At 42.7% G+C, this 14735-nt stretch overlaps 3 protein-coding genes across 5 annotated transcripts in view; 1 reads left to right on the forward strand and 2 right to left on the reverse strand.

Moving 5' to 3' along the window:
• Nucleotides 1-270: 270 nt before the first annotated feature.
• Nucleotides 271-1525, forward strand: LOC308331654 (kelch domain-containing protein 3-like; the record flags this gene model as incomplete). The annotated part of the gene is made up of 2 exons (XM_080787144.1): nt 271-1062; nt 1490-1525. 2 exons carry the CDS (start codon nt 271-273, stop codon nt 1523-1525), a joined length of 828 nt encoding a protein of 275 aa, XP_080643270.1.
• A 1641-nt stretch (nt 1526-3166) lies between these two features.
• On the reverse strand, nt 3167-7701 carry LOC308331655 (glutathione S-transferase A-like; the record flags this gene model as incomplete). Its single annotated transcript, XM_080787145.1, has 7 exons — nt 3167-3302; nt 4501-4577; nt 4791-4909; nt 6220-6262; nt 7148-7235; nt 7342-7505; nt 7696-7701. The coding sequence occupies 7 exons, from the start codon at nt 7699-7701 to the stop codon at nt 3167-3169; spliced, it is 633 nt and encodes a 210-aa protein (XP_080643271.1).
• A 5146-nt stretch (nt 7702-12847) lies between these two features.
• fhod3a (formin homology 2 domain containing 3a) overlaps nt 12848-14735 on the reverse strand; it is a 79813-nt gene continuing 77925 nt past the window's right edge. For all 3 annotated transcript variants that reach the window (XM_080788190.1, XM_080788189.1, XM_080788191.1), the window contains 2 exons: nt 14084-14269; nt 12848-13027 (listed from right to left, as the gene is read on the reverse strand). In XM_080788190.1, the coding sequence (XP_080644316.1) occupies nt 12948-13027; nt 14084-14269 (266 nt within the window). In that variant the 3' untranslated portion in view covers nt 12848-12947. The remainder of the gene's footprint in view (nt 13028-14083; nt 14270-14735) is intronic.

Genomic DNA, 14735 nt, shown 5'->3' on the forward strand with positions numbered 1-14735 from the left:
GCAGATCTACTACAAGCTTAATATAATATAATATAATATCCGCCTCCCGTTCAGTTCCATTGCATGCATACGAAGGGACCGAGCTTCCAGCGGCTCCCTGCTTCACGAGTGGAGTTCAACTTTGGTGAACAACGTCAAGCTTTCAGCTTTGCGTGACGTTGGTGCCACTGCACCAGTATAAGTGGACGTGCACACTTTAGCGCACCATTCTTTTGCAGAGAAATACTCAAAGTGGCTCGTGCTAATCAAAGGTGCTTCATTTTGTGTAAGATGTTGCGCTGGAGCGTGCACCTGAAAGGCGGTCCAAAGCGATATTTCCATGCTGCTCTGGCGGTGGGACACAAGCTGTACTCCTTCGGAGGGTACTCTTATGACATGGGTCAGATTGAGGTGCACGTCTTCAATACCGTGTCCATGGGCTGGGTGAAGTTGCCTCCGGTGACGACCAGAAGCGGGGACGTCCCATGCCTGCGATGGGGCCACACAGCCGTGCTGATACGAGACACCATCTACATCTGGGGAGGGGTCGATTGCACGGGGGAGTACATCAGCGCGCTTCATGCATTTGACGTCAACACCCACAAGTGGTTCAAGCCCAAGATTTGGGGAGGGCCTGTTCCGAGGGCGAGGTGTGGCCACTCGGCCTGCGCCTTGGGGAAGGTCATGTATATCTTTGGAGGATTCAATGGACTGACCGGAGGCACTAATGACATCTACACGTTGAATACAATGACAATGGTCTGGGCTTTAATTAACGCGACGGGCTCTCCGGCACCAGCTTCATCATGTCACTCTGCCACCATCATCAAAACAAAGATGTATGTATTTGGGGGCCAAGGGGACCATGTCAAGGATTACTACCACAATATCAGAGTGTTTGACACAGAGACCAACTGCTGGCTGAGCACGCCTTCTGCACTGCATTTTCCAGAAGGGCGCGAGGGTCATTCAGCTTTCACCTACAACGGAGAGCTGTATATATTTGGTGGCCACAACTTCTTTCTGTACAAGACCTTCGATGATCTGTGGAAATTCAATCCAGATACCTTCTCCTGGAAGATGGTTAAGCCCAAAGGGAGGGGCCTGAGTTACTGGATGTGTCGGATGTGCTGTTGCATGGTGGGAGATCGTATCATCCTCTTTGGAGGATACCGATACACACCCATTCCAGGAGATGTTGAAGATCTTGATGATGGTGAAGATGACACAAAGGTATCTGATTTGTACATCTTAGATCTAAACCCTAGTCTGAAGACATTGTGCAAGCTAGCTGTTATTCGGTGTGGTCTGGAGAAGTTGGGACTCCCGCATGACATCAGGTGGGAACTGGCAGTCATGACGGCAACGGAAATAATGAAACCAGATACAGTGTAACAGCGTGGCTCCCGTGTGGACCAAGAACATCATGTGGCCAGTCTATGATGTGATTAACCTATGGCTATGATGACGTGTATATGACGTGTGACTCCATATTGGGGCATGGTTTCAGCCCGCCATTTGTAGCTCTTCTACACTGATGATGTAAGAAACTGCATGCAAGAACAGGTTGTGGGAGATGAAAATGACAGCAAAGGTGGATACCTTTGCCTTTTTTACGTTTTTATTTGCTCCATGCTTCAATGAGTCAATGAGAGACCAAAATAATTTACAGTTACTTTCAAAAGACTTTTGTTATGTCCAAGAAAATACTTCATGAACTCATGACACGCCTTCCTTTCATCAATTGTGACAGATGCACAAATATGTTGCTCTATAGATCACACGTTTTGCTGCTGCTGTAAAATCAAAAGGCAGGTGATTATTTTTGTGAATACATTTTTGCTTCTTCAACATATCCACGTGTTTAAAAGGCTTTATTTCCTTTGTATGTATTCAACATCTAAACAATATTATTTTAATTCATATATAGATTACCTACCACTGAGCAGAACCTCCCTACAGCAGTATAATGAACTGAAGTCTGATGTCAGTGGTCCTGGAGAACCATGCGAAAATGGCCCAAACGCATATAGCCTATAAAAAGATATGCATTGAAACACATTTTTTTATGTGATGCATTTCTTTCTTGAGGTTAATCACAAGCTATATAAATAATCACACCGGAAAAGTATATTTAATTTGAAGGCCATTTTATTTACACAAAAAAGCAATAGAGGGTATGCGCATGCTTAAAGTGAATGGCCCATCGAGTGGCAAAGCAACATGCAAAGTGAGTAATGCAAAGTGTTTAATGTCATTTAATGCAATCAGATATAGATAGGACTTTTCTGTTTGGATGTATGGGCTGTCAAGGCCAGAAAGTAGTTTTTTGCCACTCAGTAGGCATTCCTGCATAACTTCCTGGTTTGGTGATGATGTCATGCGCATACCCTCTATTCGGCACATCTGGCAATTTGGGTTTCAATCCCAATCCTGTGGTGCCTCCGGCTTGGCTGGGCGTCCATGCGATCACAATTGTTCATGTTTAGCGGATTTGAATGCCATAAATGCATTGAAAGGGACAAAATCACGTTTAATCAGAGCATTCAATGCTTCAGTAGATGTGTCTACTGACCTACCTCAACCGTCTCCAGTGTGAAGCATTAGGCTATATTATGACATTTTGGACAAACAGCGACAGTCCCCTAACCTCATATCAGTTTTAACCAGCCACGTAAGTCCCCTAAACTCATATCAGTTTTAACCAGCCACGTAAGTCCCCTAACCTCATATTAGTTTAAATCGAGTCAGTTGACAACGTGTGCCGTCGCTGGTAGCCGTAATCAACCGCACAGAATTCAGCCTACTTACAGTATCTACCGTTTCCCCCAGCAGTAGTAATCGTGAAAATATCTTTCACAGGCCTGAGGCCTCATTCAATAAAACCAGAGAAATAAGGTGCTTATAAGTTGTATAACTCCATAAAAAGTTAAAATGACCCGATCATTTCTACTACTATAATGCATCATAGTGATGTGCAGATTGCCTTAATGGTGTCAAATATTAAAAAGGTTGAGGCTGATTTGAAATTGTTAACTGACTTAATTATTGTCAAACTATAACTTGTAAAACAAACATGTGTGTGAGCTACACGTTATTGTATATTGTATGTGTGTGTGTGTGTGTGTGTGTGTGTGTGTGTGTGTGTGTGTGTGTGTGTGTGTGTGTGTGTGTGTGTGCGTGCGCTTCATAGATTCTTCATCCTTTCATATCCCTGTGGGGCTTCCAACCAGTGTGGAGGCCAGCTGGTCTTAATGCTGTGTCTCATGCCTTTCAACAGACTGTAGTACTTGGCCAGTTTGGGGAAGCGCCCAGCAGACAGCCTACATAGAGAGGAGAGAGAGGGGGATTTACAGTCATTGATAGGCTCTGATCATAATACACCCATCCATCCATCTTCAACCGCTTATCCGTAGTCGGGTCGCGGCAACAGCTTGACCAGAGCGCTCCAGACTTCCCTCTCCAGAGCTACATTAGTAACTTCCTCCTGGGGATCCCGAGGCGTTCCAAGGCCAGTGAGTCAATGTGATCCCTTCCAACTGCCCCTTGGTCTTCCCCGGGATCTGCTCCCAGTGGGACATGCATCATGGACCTCCCTAGGGAGACGCCCGCGAGGCATCCTAACCAGATATCCGAACCACCTAAGCTGGCTCATTTCCAGGCGAAGAAGCAGTGGCTCTACTCCGAGTCTCTCTTGCGTGACTGAACATCTCACCCTATCTCTGAGGGAGATGCCAGCCACCCGTCTGAGAAAACTCATTTCGGCCGCTTGTATTCGCAACCTTATTCTTTTGGTCACACTTCATGATATGACCATAGGTGAGAGTAGGAACAAAGATTGCTCGGTATAGACAGAGAGCTTTGCCTTCTGGCTCAACTCTCTTTTCATCACAACAGTGCAGTACAGCGGCTGAAATACCGCCCCTGCTGCTCCGATTCTCCGGCTGATCTTCTCCGTCCTCCCCTCACTCGTGAACATGACCCCAAGATACTCCTTCACCTGGTCTCATTCCCTACTTGGACTGCACAATCCATCGGTTTCATAATACAGTAGAAGGCCTATATCGTCAGTGTCAGGCGGAAACATGGTATGTCCAAAACTGTTACTTTTAAGGAAATGGGTTCCAATGGATACAAAGTGGTTATTATTTAGTCACAAGCTCTTGTTAACACTTTTCAATAAATATAAATAAATATATATAAAAAACCCACAGATAGACATAAACTCTTTCAACCTGGCAGCCTTATATTGGGGAAGTGACAGGCGACAATATTAGACAAGCTGAAATTAATTATTATGTTTTTTTAAATACTTTTAGAGCATAACCGTGGTCATAATGGAGATATAATGAACAAGTAGATGTCATAATAGAAAATTACATTTGTGTATTTTCATGTCAAACGTCCCTAAGCCCAATCTTAACTATAGCCTACTTTATATCAAACAAAAGGTAGAACTTTGATAACATCACGCCTCCCATCCCGACTGTGGAGAATTTAAACATGAATCTTCTCACATACCCAAAGCGGAAGGCATAGGCAACGCTGGGGAAGACAATGACATCAGCCAATGAGAATGCTCCTGCCAAGTATGAACCTGGTGCTACCTTAACAGAGAGAGAGAGAGAGAGATTGTGAGTGTGTGTGTGTGTGTGTGTGTGTGCGCATGAGTCAGTGAGTGAGTGTGTGCATGCGTGTGTGTGTGTTGCACATGAGGACATATCCATGAGTTTGTGAATGTAACCTGTACTGCACCTAAACTATTTATGTCCCTGTATGCTTTCCCTGTGTGCTTTTCCCTGTGCGTGCACCTTGTCCAGGTAGCCCTCCCAGAGCTTCAGCTCGGTGACCAGATCCTCGGTGTGTCTCTGTACAGCTGACTCATGTCTCTCGTCCTCTGGGACGAACAGCTCGTAGTAGATGACAGCATCTAGCAAACAGCATCCTTTATAGAATTACACTGCGCGCACACACACACACACACACACACACACACACACACACAGCAGTGGTGGTGGATGGAGTACCATACTCACATTATTTACTTATAGTGTAAGTAAATGTTAACAATACCACAATGTAGAAATAAAGGCCTGTATCAAAATGTTACTTGAGAGTACACTTAAGTAGCATACCACTACTTTTTTTTCCCCAAGAGTTTTCAAAATCTTTTGTAAATAGGTGATCTGATTCTATACAAGTAAAGGCTTTTATAGGTGATCTGATTCTATACAAGTAAAGGCTTTTATAGGTGATCTGATTCTATACAAGTAAAGGCTTTTCCAATATGAAAGTTTTTTTTTCTTCAAATAATTGTAGTAGAATTAAAAGCAGCGGTGTAAAGTAACTAAGTACATTTGCTCACTACTTTACTTGAGTATTTCCACCTTTCAGCACTTTTACTTCCACTATATCTCAGAGGCAAATATTGTATACTTTTACTCCACTACAATTATCTGAAAACTATACATAGTTACTAGTTACTTTGTAGAAATGGAGATAGAAGGTTATTGGTACAGTTTGTGTGTTCAAATATATGTGTACCATTTCTGTGTTTATGTTGATAACTAGGACCACTACCAGTTGACCTGTAGTAAGTCTCATGGTCGGGGGGGTAGGACCAAGGGATTTGGGATTTGTTTATAAACATTTTGGGATTCGTTTATAAACATTTTGGGATTTGTTTACAAACATTTGGGATTTGTTTATAAACATTTGGGATTTGTAAGTCTCATGGGGGGGGGTAGGACCACTACCAGTTGACCTGCAGTAAGTCTCATGGTCGGGGGGGTAGGACCAAGTCTCATGGGTTTTGGGATTTGTTTATAAACATTTTGGTATTTGTTTATAAACATTTGGGATTTGTTTATAAACATTTGTGATTTGTTTATAAACATTTTGGGATTTGTTTATAAACATTTGGGATTTGTTTACAAACATTTGGGATTTGTTTATAAACATTTGGGATTTGTAAGTCTCATGGGGGGGGTAGGACCACTACTACGGGCCACATGAGGCCCCCACCTAGCTTCTTAATTTTGATCTCAAAGTGCACCAGATTGAAGCATTTTCATGGCAAATTTACAATTTTTATCCGGCGTGGCAAAGCAGGAGGGGGGGGGGGCTCTGTATAATATGTTGCCTAGGGCCTCAAAAGGCCTAGAACCGGCACTGTTGATAAGCAAATGTGCATGTGTGCGTGTGCGTGTGCGCGCGTGCGTGTGTGTGCGCATGTCTTACTAAGCTTATCATGAAGTGTGAGGCCCTCACACATGCGCTGGTTCTTCGGGGATCAAACGGGTCCCCTGAGACTTAAACTGACTCTATATGGTGAAAACACAGATATGTAGTACATAGTAAGTTGTGTCCTTGTTTGGCAAGCATGTATTGCTACAGGTATAGTGACTAAAAGAAGAAACTATAGGGATGTGCCGATGAGACATTTTGGCCGAAATCAATATCCGATATAATTAATTGCTGTTATGGCCTTTCAGATTGACCCGTTACTCTTGATGGACTATTGAGTCAGTTGTATGTAGATGTGTTTGGTTTACATGTAGGCCTACAGTAAGCATGATATAGGCTTAGTAGTATAGGCTTAACTCAATGAGTAAAACGTTTAGGCTACCCTTTTTTCCCCTCCATGACAGATCCATGCCATATGATACATATTGGGTCCATGTTAGTGTGGATGGTGTTCCCATTCCTAGGAGCAAGATATGCAGCTGGTGCAAGTTCTATGTAAGACTTAATTTTTTATTATAGTGACAGTGTGTGCAGACGAATGAAAGCCTGGGTATCGAGGCTAGTGCAGACGTGTCTTTTCAATAACAGGAATCACAGTTTAAGCTAAAGGATGCCCGTTTAACAGATTAAATGTATTAAGCAGGGCGCAGCAGGGAATCGAACCCCATCCCAGTAAACCAGGAGCTCCATGCCTGTGCCAAAGTGCTTGGTTTGCGACGCAACGCAAAAACCTACCCTAGGTAGGAGCCCTATACCCTATACCAGCCCTACCCTACCAGCAGCAAAGAATACAAAAACAGATCCTTACCGTGAACCATCACGTTCTTCTGCAGATGACAGGCGGTGTCCACAAGGTGAAATGAGGTGAAATGACGGAACCGGACGAAATCGTGGCAGTCGACGCAAAAGACGCAACGCAAACGAGCGCAACAGCAGGCAGCCCGACGCGACGCGACGCAACCGCAGGAAGCCGGAACGCAAACGCAAACGAGAGCAACACCATCAGTACCCTGCAGATCCACACAAGCGACAGCAAAGGACAATAAATAGAGTTCTACTCACTGCGCAGCAAGCAGCTCTTCACAGCAGCAGCAGCATCTAGCGTACAGTTCCTACCTCAATGTCTTGTGCAGGTGGGCATCGGACTGGAACACTTCACATGGGCTCCAGGGTGGGGGTCCTCGGAAGACTAAATTGGTGGGGCTGCGGGGCCCGCGGAGATGGCTCGTCTCAGGGCCCAGGGCTTGGTGCTGCCTACACCAGGGACTCCTCTTCATATTCTGGAATTACATAAAGAGAAAAGATAAGTATCATTATGTTATGTAGGCCTACATCACATTAGAAAACACATGTGGCTGTATAGCCTTGTCAATACGCAAAAAGGACAACAGATAGAAAGGCGCAAACTTACATGTATACATACATGCATCAACTTGTGGCACAACTGTCAGGGTTCCCACAGTACTTCACCTTCATCTGATAGAGGGCAACATGATTGTGAGGTTACCACCTGGGCCTATATAGGCCAGCCGCAGGTGTGCCTAACTAGTAATTAGTATAGGGCCCCACCCACCACTAGAGGAGGAATGAGGTGATCAGCTCCCACTCCACCCCACTCTCAGCTAGAGAGTGAGGGGGGGATCATCCAGCACAAGTCGTAGGAGGTAATTATCAGTGTTAATTTGCAGGTGATCTTTATTTTATTTAGACCTATTGGCGCGACAGTGAGTGTAGGGAAGGAAGGCAAAGGAAAAGTACCAAGTCCAGCTCAGGTTATACCTATACAGTGGGCCTGGAGGCAAAGGTCTTAACCATTTCACCATTAACTCACAGCCAGGGAGGGAATGTATACCACCAGCCACTAGTAGGTTATGCCTGTGGCTGTGGCTGACACTTTTGTTTTGTTCTATTTTGTTCTATTCTAATCTTATCTGACTGGTAAATCGGAATCCTTGAAACCAGTTGGTAGAATTTTGAGATAGAGATTATTGGTGTGTTCACACGGGCAGACACAAAGACACAGTCTACATACCATTCATTGTCAATGGAAGCCAGCGACATGATGATGCAAAGACGCAATGATGCATGTAGCTGCTCCAAATGATACTCGGACCCATTTTGTCTTTCCGTCTGCCTGTGTGAACGCAACATATGAAAACTTTGGGATGTTCACCCCCCGAACCCACCTCACCCCTGCCCACTTTGACAGGCTGGGATGGCTTAGGGTCGACGACAGAGTACAGCATCTTGCAATGGGTCTGGTTCACAAGATTCGATACACCACCAAGATACCCATGTACCTGTCTAAATACTTCCTTAATGTAAACGAAGTCCACACCCACAACAACAGAGGGAGTGCAACAAACCATGTACAACCCAGATTCGGCACAAACAAGGGACTAAATTATTTTCGCTCCTATGCCACCAAAATGTAGAACGCCCTACCAACAGTCATTAAGACATGTGAATCCCTTGACTCCTTCAAAACCGCTCTCAAAGGGCACCTACGGATGGCTGCAATTCGAAACTGGCCTCTGTAAAATCTGAATCCCCCCCCCGCCCCCCCCCCCCCTTTTCCCCTCATTGTATCTTTTCCCTTTTTGCTTCCTATAATTATGATGAATTCCTGTTCTGTTCTTTAACTATATAGAAGTGTCTATTTGTATGTCTCTAAATGTTTTGATGAATTGAACAATGTGGAGCCTGTTGTAAACAAGTGTAATGCTTAATTGGGTCGTCCACTCACAGTTAACAGTCTTTGTATTGAGTTTGTGCTTGAAATGTACTGTAATTCTGCAAACTGTTAATAAATATTTCAATGAATGAATCAATCAATCGTACACTCACTGGTTCGGTCATACATGAGCACCACAAACTGCTCTAGCAGGAACATTTATCCTTCACTTACTTTACTTGGCATGCACTAATGTTTACCAGGCAGTCTTCTTTCCTCTGCCAGTGAACGCACATACAGTGTCACACCCGGCAAAAGCACGAAAGATTTTAATTCCCTCCAAAGGAGGTGTTATTTCACCTCCGTGCTGTCTACATATCTGACTAAAGTAATCAATCAATCAATCAATGCATTAACATTATAATGACTTTTCATTTCATGTCAGCAATACTTTTGTTAGAATATTGGTTACTGCATCAACTTTACTTGTATTAATATGGGCCATTTAGGGATCAAAATTCAATACATACATTTGATTTTGTGGCAATTTAAGTCACATTTGTCCAGCTTGGTACACCTTTTAAAGGAGTTTTAAATGAGTAATAATTCCTCCATTACTGTGTAACCTTTATTTGCTTTTATCTGATTGTCTAAAGGCAGGCCTTGCTAAATCCAGACTGTGTCTGATGAGAAAACTACATGCATGACTCCGAGACAACCAGAGAGCATGACAACAACCTATCCCGGTGAGAACACTCCCTAGCTGTCTTTCTCTTTCTCTGCCGATGTCTTTGTATGTGACAGTGTACATTCCATATGATCTCAAGATTGGTCACAAGTTCAACAAACAAATGTCACAACCCTTGACTTCAATGGCAGAAGAATCTCAGGCGTCTGCCATTGTAAAGTGTTTCTGAACAGGTTGTGCAAACACAGTTCATAAAGGTTGAGATTACTATTGCCACACCCAGGTGTTCAATCATAGTGTCATTGTAAAGAATACATTAAGTTGAATGTCTTTACCATCACTGGATGAGAAATATTATTTTCCCCCAAGTTGTTGTACAGTTGTAGAGCAAGAGCATACGTTGTACATGATAATGGTGAAGATGAATACAAACAGCGTTTTTGCCCATTGTTATTATTCAATCCATTTATTGAACTTAGCCCTTCAAGAGTTGAAAGTGAAAGCAACCAGGAGCTGCAGGGGTGGGGGTGTGTGGTTACTTTTTTTTTCAGGCATGATCATAACAACAAAAGTAGTACTCTGGTACCCTCTGCTGGAAATATTGAGTAAGTACAGTACACATCAGGGGATGCTTGTGCTTTAGTGGTACATACACAAATCCTGAGACTTTTCTGTGTTTGGGGAAAAAACCTCTGGTAAGCTTCAGGTCTATATGATGTCCTCAAAATACACATTAAATTCACAAAAAATATTACTTTGTATTAAATACCTTTTCACAGCTTGCAAGCTGGGTCAAAGTTGGACTTTTCATTTGTGTGAATTTATAGAAATCACATGCGCACGCACCCACTCTCTCACACACTCACTCTCATGATGACATATATGACAGATGATGTGCACAACCTCATTTTCACTCTGCAGGTTTTGTTGTATTTGTTTAATTTCAGAATGTGAATACACCCCGCAAGTTAGTGGTGTTTGTGTTCAGTTCACCAAAAGAATACCTGAAGAAGTGGACATTCTCAAATGAAGCTGAGCATGTGTGTGCGCATAGCCTGTTGAGGTGGAGAGGAGACAACGGCAAACAAAGTCTGTTGTACAAGATAATCCAGAGCTTTTCCACAATGTATGTACGTTCAAGTTCCTTATGACATGAAGCATGACCGCAGAGCCAGAAGCAAATCAAAACCCCGGATGCTTTTCCAACTCCAACAGTGTGGCTCCCTTCACCTGGACTAAGCAGCAACATGATGAGCAAAGTGTTGCTGTCGGGCAGAAACCTCTTATCTAAATATTTTTACTTTTTGTGTTATATTATTCTTTTTTTGTAAATGAACGGCCTACTTGATCATACTACAATCATACTACAGCATCACACGAGCATTAAAAGTAGCAGATCTGCATTCATTTGAATCCTGAAAAGTGAACAGTTTTGGACATGAATATGCGTGAATATGCGTTCCTTGTGCCGTGTTTGTCTTTTAAACCTTTAAATTATAATTCACAAAATAGCCATTATTATTATTTTTTTTTTTTTACTATTTCTTCTCATACACATTCTACAGAAATTACAAAAATAATACAAAACGTGGAACACACTAATCATGCACACTACAGTACTTCGCAGCTGGAGAGGGCATTTACACATTTTGTACAGAATTCTCTGCATTTCCAACAAAATAAGTATATATATATATATATAATTTCTTTTTTTTTCTTTTTTTACAATTTCCACTTCTTTCCATGCCTGTTTTTTGTGTCGTTTTTACAACTTATTAACAGTTCCTCTGAGATAAAAGTGTAGAATTCATTTTTGTGCACATTTCTTCAGTCATTCTTGTCAATATGAGCATCTATTATCCTTCAGAACCAATAAGGTGCGAGACATTGTTTGTTATAGTAACAAAGTGAGTATCTGAGTTCTGCAATAAATTAGACAATTAAAACACTAAAACATTTGACCAAGATAATAAAAAAGCAAAAGTAAAACATGTATCCAGCACTCATATTAATTTGTTATGAATCAGCTAGCTACATTATTGAATAATAACATTTCTCTGAGAATGACAGTGGGAGAGAGAAAGCGATAAAGACATGGCAAAAATATACTGTGTGCTATTGTCCCCTTTAAAATTAAAGGCACATGTCATAATGCAGCAACCCTTTCACATTCCTAAAAATGGTACTATACAACAAATATATTACACACTATAGTGGCGCCAGCGACAGAAGCATGCAGTTGTGTTTTGCACATCAACTGGTTTCTCAGAAAAGTGTCATTATTCCTGTAGGCTTCTAATGGGATTGTCTGAAAATGGACGAGAAGGGAACAATGCACCCAGCAGAATCCCAAAGTGAATAAACCCCAATTCAGAATACATCCAGAGTTCACAGCTTCAATAAAAGAAAAGTAATAATGTCGGCACTACAGAAGCCCACAAGCATACATCCCTTTGTTATCAAATGCAAAATATATTTAAATGACCATGACAGAAATGTTTCCCATCATTTTGAGGCAGTGTGATCGAAGTTAACCACTTTTAAATGTTTCTGATATTTTCAACAAATATTGCATTGCTATTTCCTTTGCCCTGAAAAACCTTAGGAAAGTTCTCCAATGTGGTCTTGGGGAAACCAGCCTATTGCTAATTTGTCTATCGTGCCAGGTAGTTAAATGCAATCACCTGATGTCCCAAGCCTAAACGAGTCTCCAATAATACAAAAAAAACAGCAGCAGTCCTGGCGACTGGAGTTGAAAACCACTGTTTAAACCCTTTAAATCCTATGCTTCCATAAATCCATATACTTTGCACCCAAACTATTCATATAGTTGATGATGCCTCATTCATACAGGTTGATGCCTTTATTTGCGGTGAAAAAAATCACCTCGTTCTTAATATAAATTGCACCACGTTATCGCCACATAATAGTCACGTTCTGTGAGGATGTACTCAGATGTACTGTAACAGTTTGAATATTATGCTGACGCATTAACATTGACTTTCTCGGTCTTCTCCTCTTCATCCCTACCACCACCATTTCCGTTGCTGCGTTTCCACCCAGTAGCGAAAAACCCAAACCAAAATATACTATGGAAACGGCAGCGGTGGCGTCACACACAGCAAGCAAACACGCGATTTGTTGCCCACTCGCGTTCTATACGGGGCTTCCGATTGGCTGAGCGGCATTCTGAAGGTGTGGGGGAAGGCAGTCTCACCGACAGTACACATCAAATGAGGGTTGAGGACCGGGTTCCGTGGTGACGTGCCAGCGGTTCATATCACAGTTGGTTCTGTGGTGACGTGAGCCAGCGGTTCATATCACAGTTGGTTCTGTGGTGACGTGAGCCAGCGGTTCATATCACAGTTGCATGTCAGAGTCAGATAGTCCCAAAGCCAGAGCCTCCTCTGGCGTCAGTCCACTCTTCAGAGTCCGTCTCACTGTAACAGAAGTTAGAAGGCCAAACCTTGAATACTTAGAAACATGTCACATTTACCACACACTGACATTCAGGTCAGGCATCCTTGAATTTTTACTGCTGCCGAATTAGTTACATTTTCGCTAGAAACAGACTGTATCAAATATGAGTGACTGACTGTCGCAAACGATACAGAGACACCTCCCTGACAATATCGCAGAGACAGTTTGATTCTTTTTGGACCACAATTCTTATATGAATTATGAGACATGGCTGTATTTTGCGTGTCTTAAGTACCAGGTCTTATTACTTAACTTAAGACCTGGAGGCGTGGTCAATGCTCTTTGGCCACTCAGAATAGCCAAATGGCATCGATCACGCCTCCAGGTCTTAAATTAAGTAATAAGACCTGGTACTTAAGACACGCAAAATACAGCATGTAGTCAACTAAGATGACCCCATGTTATTCTCAGTCAACGTTTTAGTTGAACCAGGCCCCGCAGCATCCATCTTCCACGTGTCTGGAAACCTTTCTGGTCATCCCATCCCAATTTTTAAGGCTGTAATATCATGCCTTTGCCTACGATTTAATATTTTTGGTTGGATTTTCAGTTCCAGATGGAGCCGAACAACCTCTCCCTGGCTGCTCACTTGCACTACAGAAGGTCATTGCCTCCTCTTTATTAGCTACAAAGACAGGCTATTCTACTTAAATGGAAGGATGTAACCCCTCCATCACACAACCAATGAATCAAAGATGTGACGCAGAACATCAAGCTGGAACAAATCTGCCGCGCGCTCAACGTCTCCATTAAGAGATTTGACAAAACCTGGGTCCCATTAATAAACTATGTGAATAGTTTGCCTAGCTGGGAACTATAAAGGAATACTTCCAGAGGTGGTCTGTCCTACATACTTCAACACAGAACTCTATGTTGATGCACGTGATTTAATTTTTTATTTTGTCACTATTATTACAAGTGGAAAATCATCTTGCCATTGCACTGACAACACATGTGTGACAGACAGACAGACAGACAGACAGACAGACAGACAGACAGAAGGACAGAGGACGTACGTGACTTGCGGTTGGCCCGTGACCTCCTCCTCTCGCGTGGCTGTGCCCTGGTGGACGGGCCCTGAGTGGCGGACCTCACGATGCGCTCCATGATGTCATCGGCGTCGGCGTCGCCGCACGTCAGCGCTTCGTCCGCCGGCGACACAGACGCCGGCGGCATGGTCGCCATCGCCGGCGCGCTGCGACCTGAGCGGACACCAGGCCAGAAATACATCATTTTAATCGAGTAAAAGTACAAAAGTATTGGTTAGGACAAGATGTACGTATCAAAAGTAGAAAGTACTCTTTTTAGGCGGAATGTCTCATTTCAAGTTTTCAAATGTAAAAATAGAATACAAGCTCACAATGTGTCGCATAGAAGTGACGCATTGTTTACACTGGTTAAATAGGTTAAATTAGCTAAAAAGAAAAAATAATCTTCTAAATAATTTTTCTGAATAACCTATCTATGTCAGTGGTTCTCAAACCTTTCCATGTGAAGGAGCCCTACAATTATATAATATTAATTATATATATTTGGCCACCGACCTCCACCCTAAGAAGCAAAGATTTGAGTTGAAAAACGTTCGCTGGGAAAGAACACATATTCAAAGATTTGCACGTGTTTTCGCAATTATCCCAAACTAGCAGATCTATAAGCTGGAGTTCCGCA

Source organism: Protomyctophum bolini, assembly GCF_963924005.1.
Source record: "Protomyctophum bolini genome assembly, chromosome: 17".
Taxonomy (NCBI): Eukaryota; Metazoa; Chordata; class Actinopteri; order Myctophiformes; family Myctophidae; genus Protomyctophum; species Protomyctophum bolini.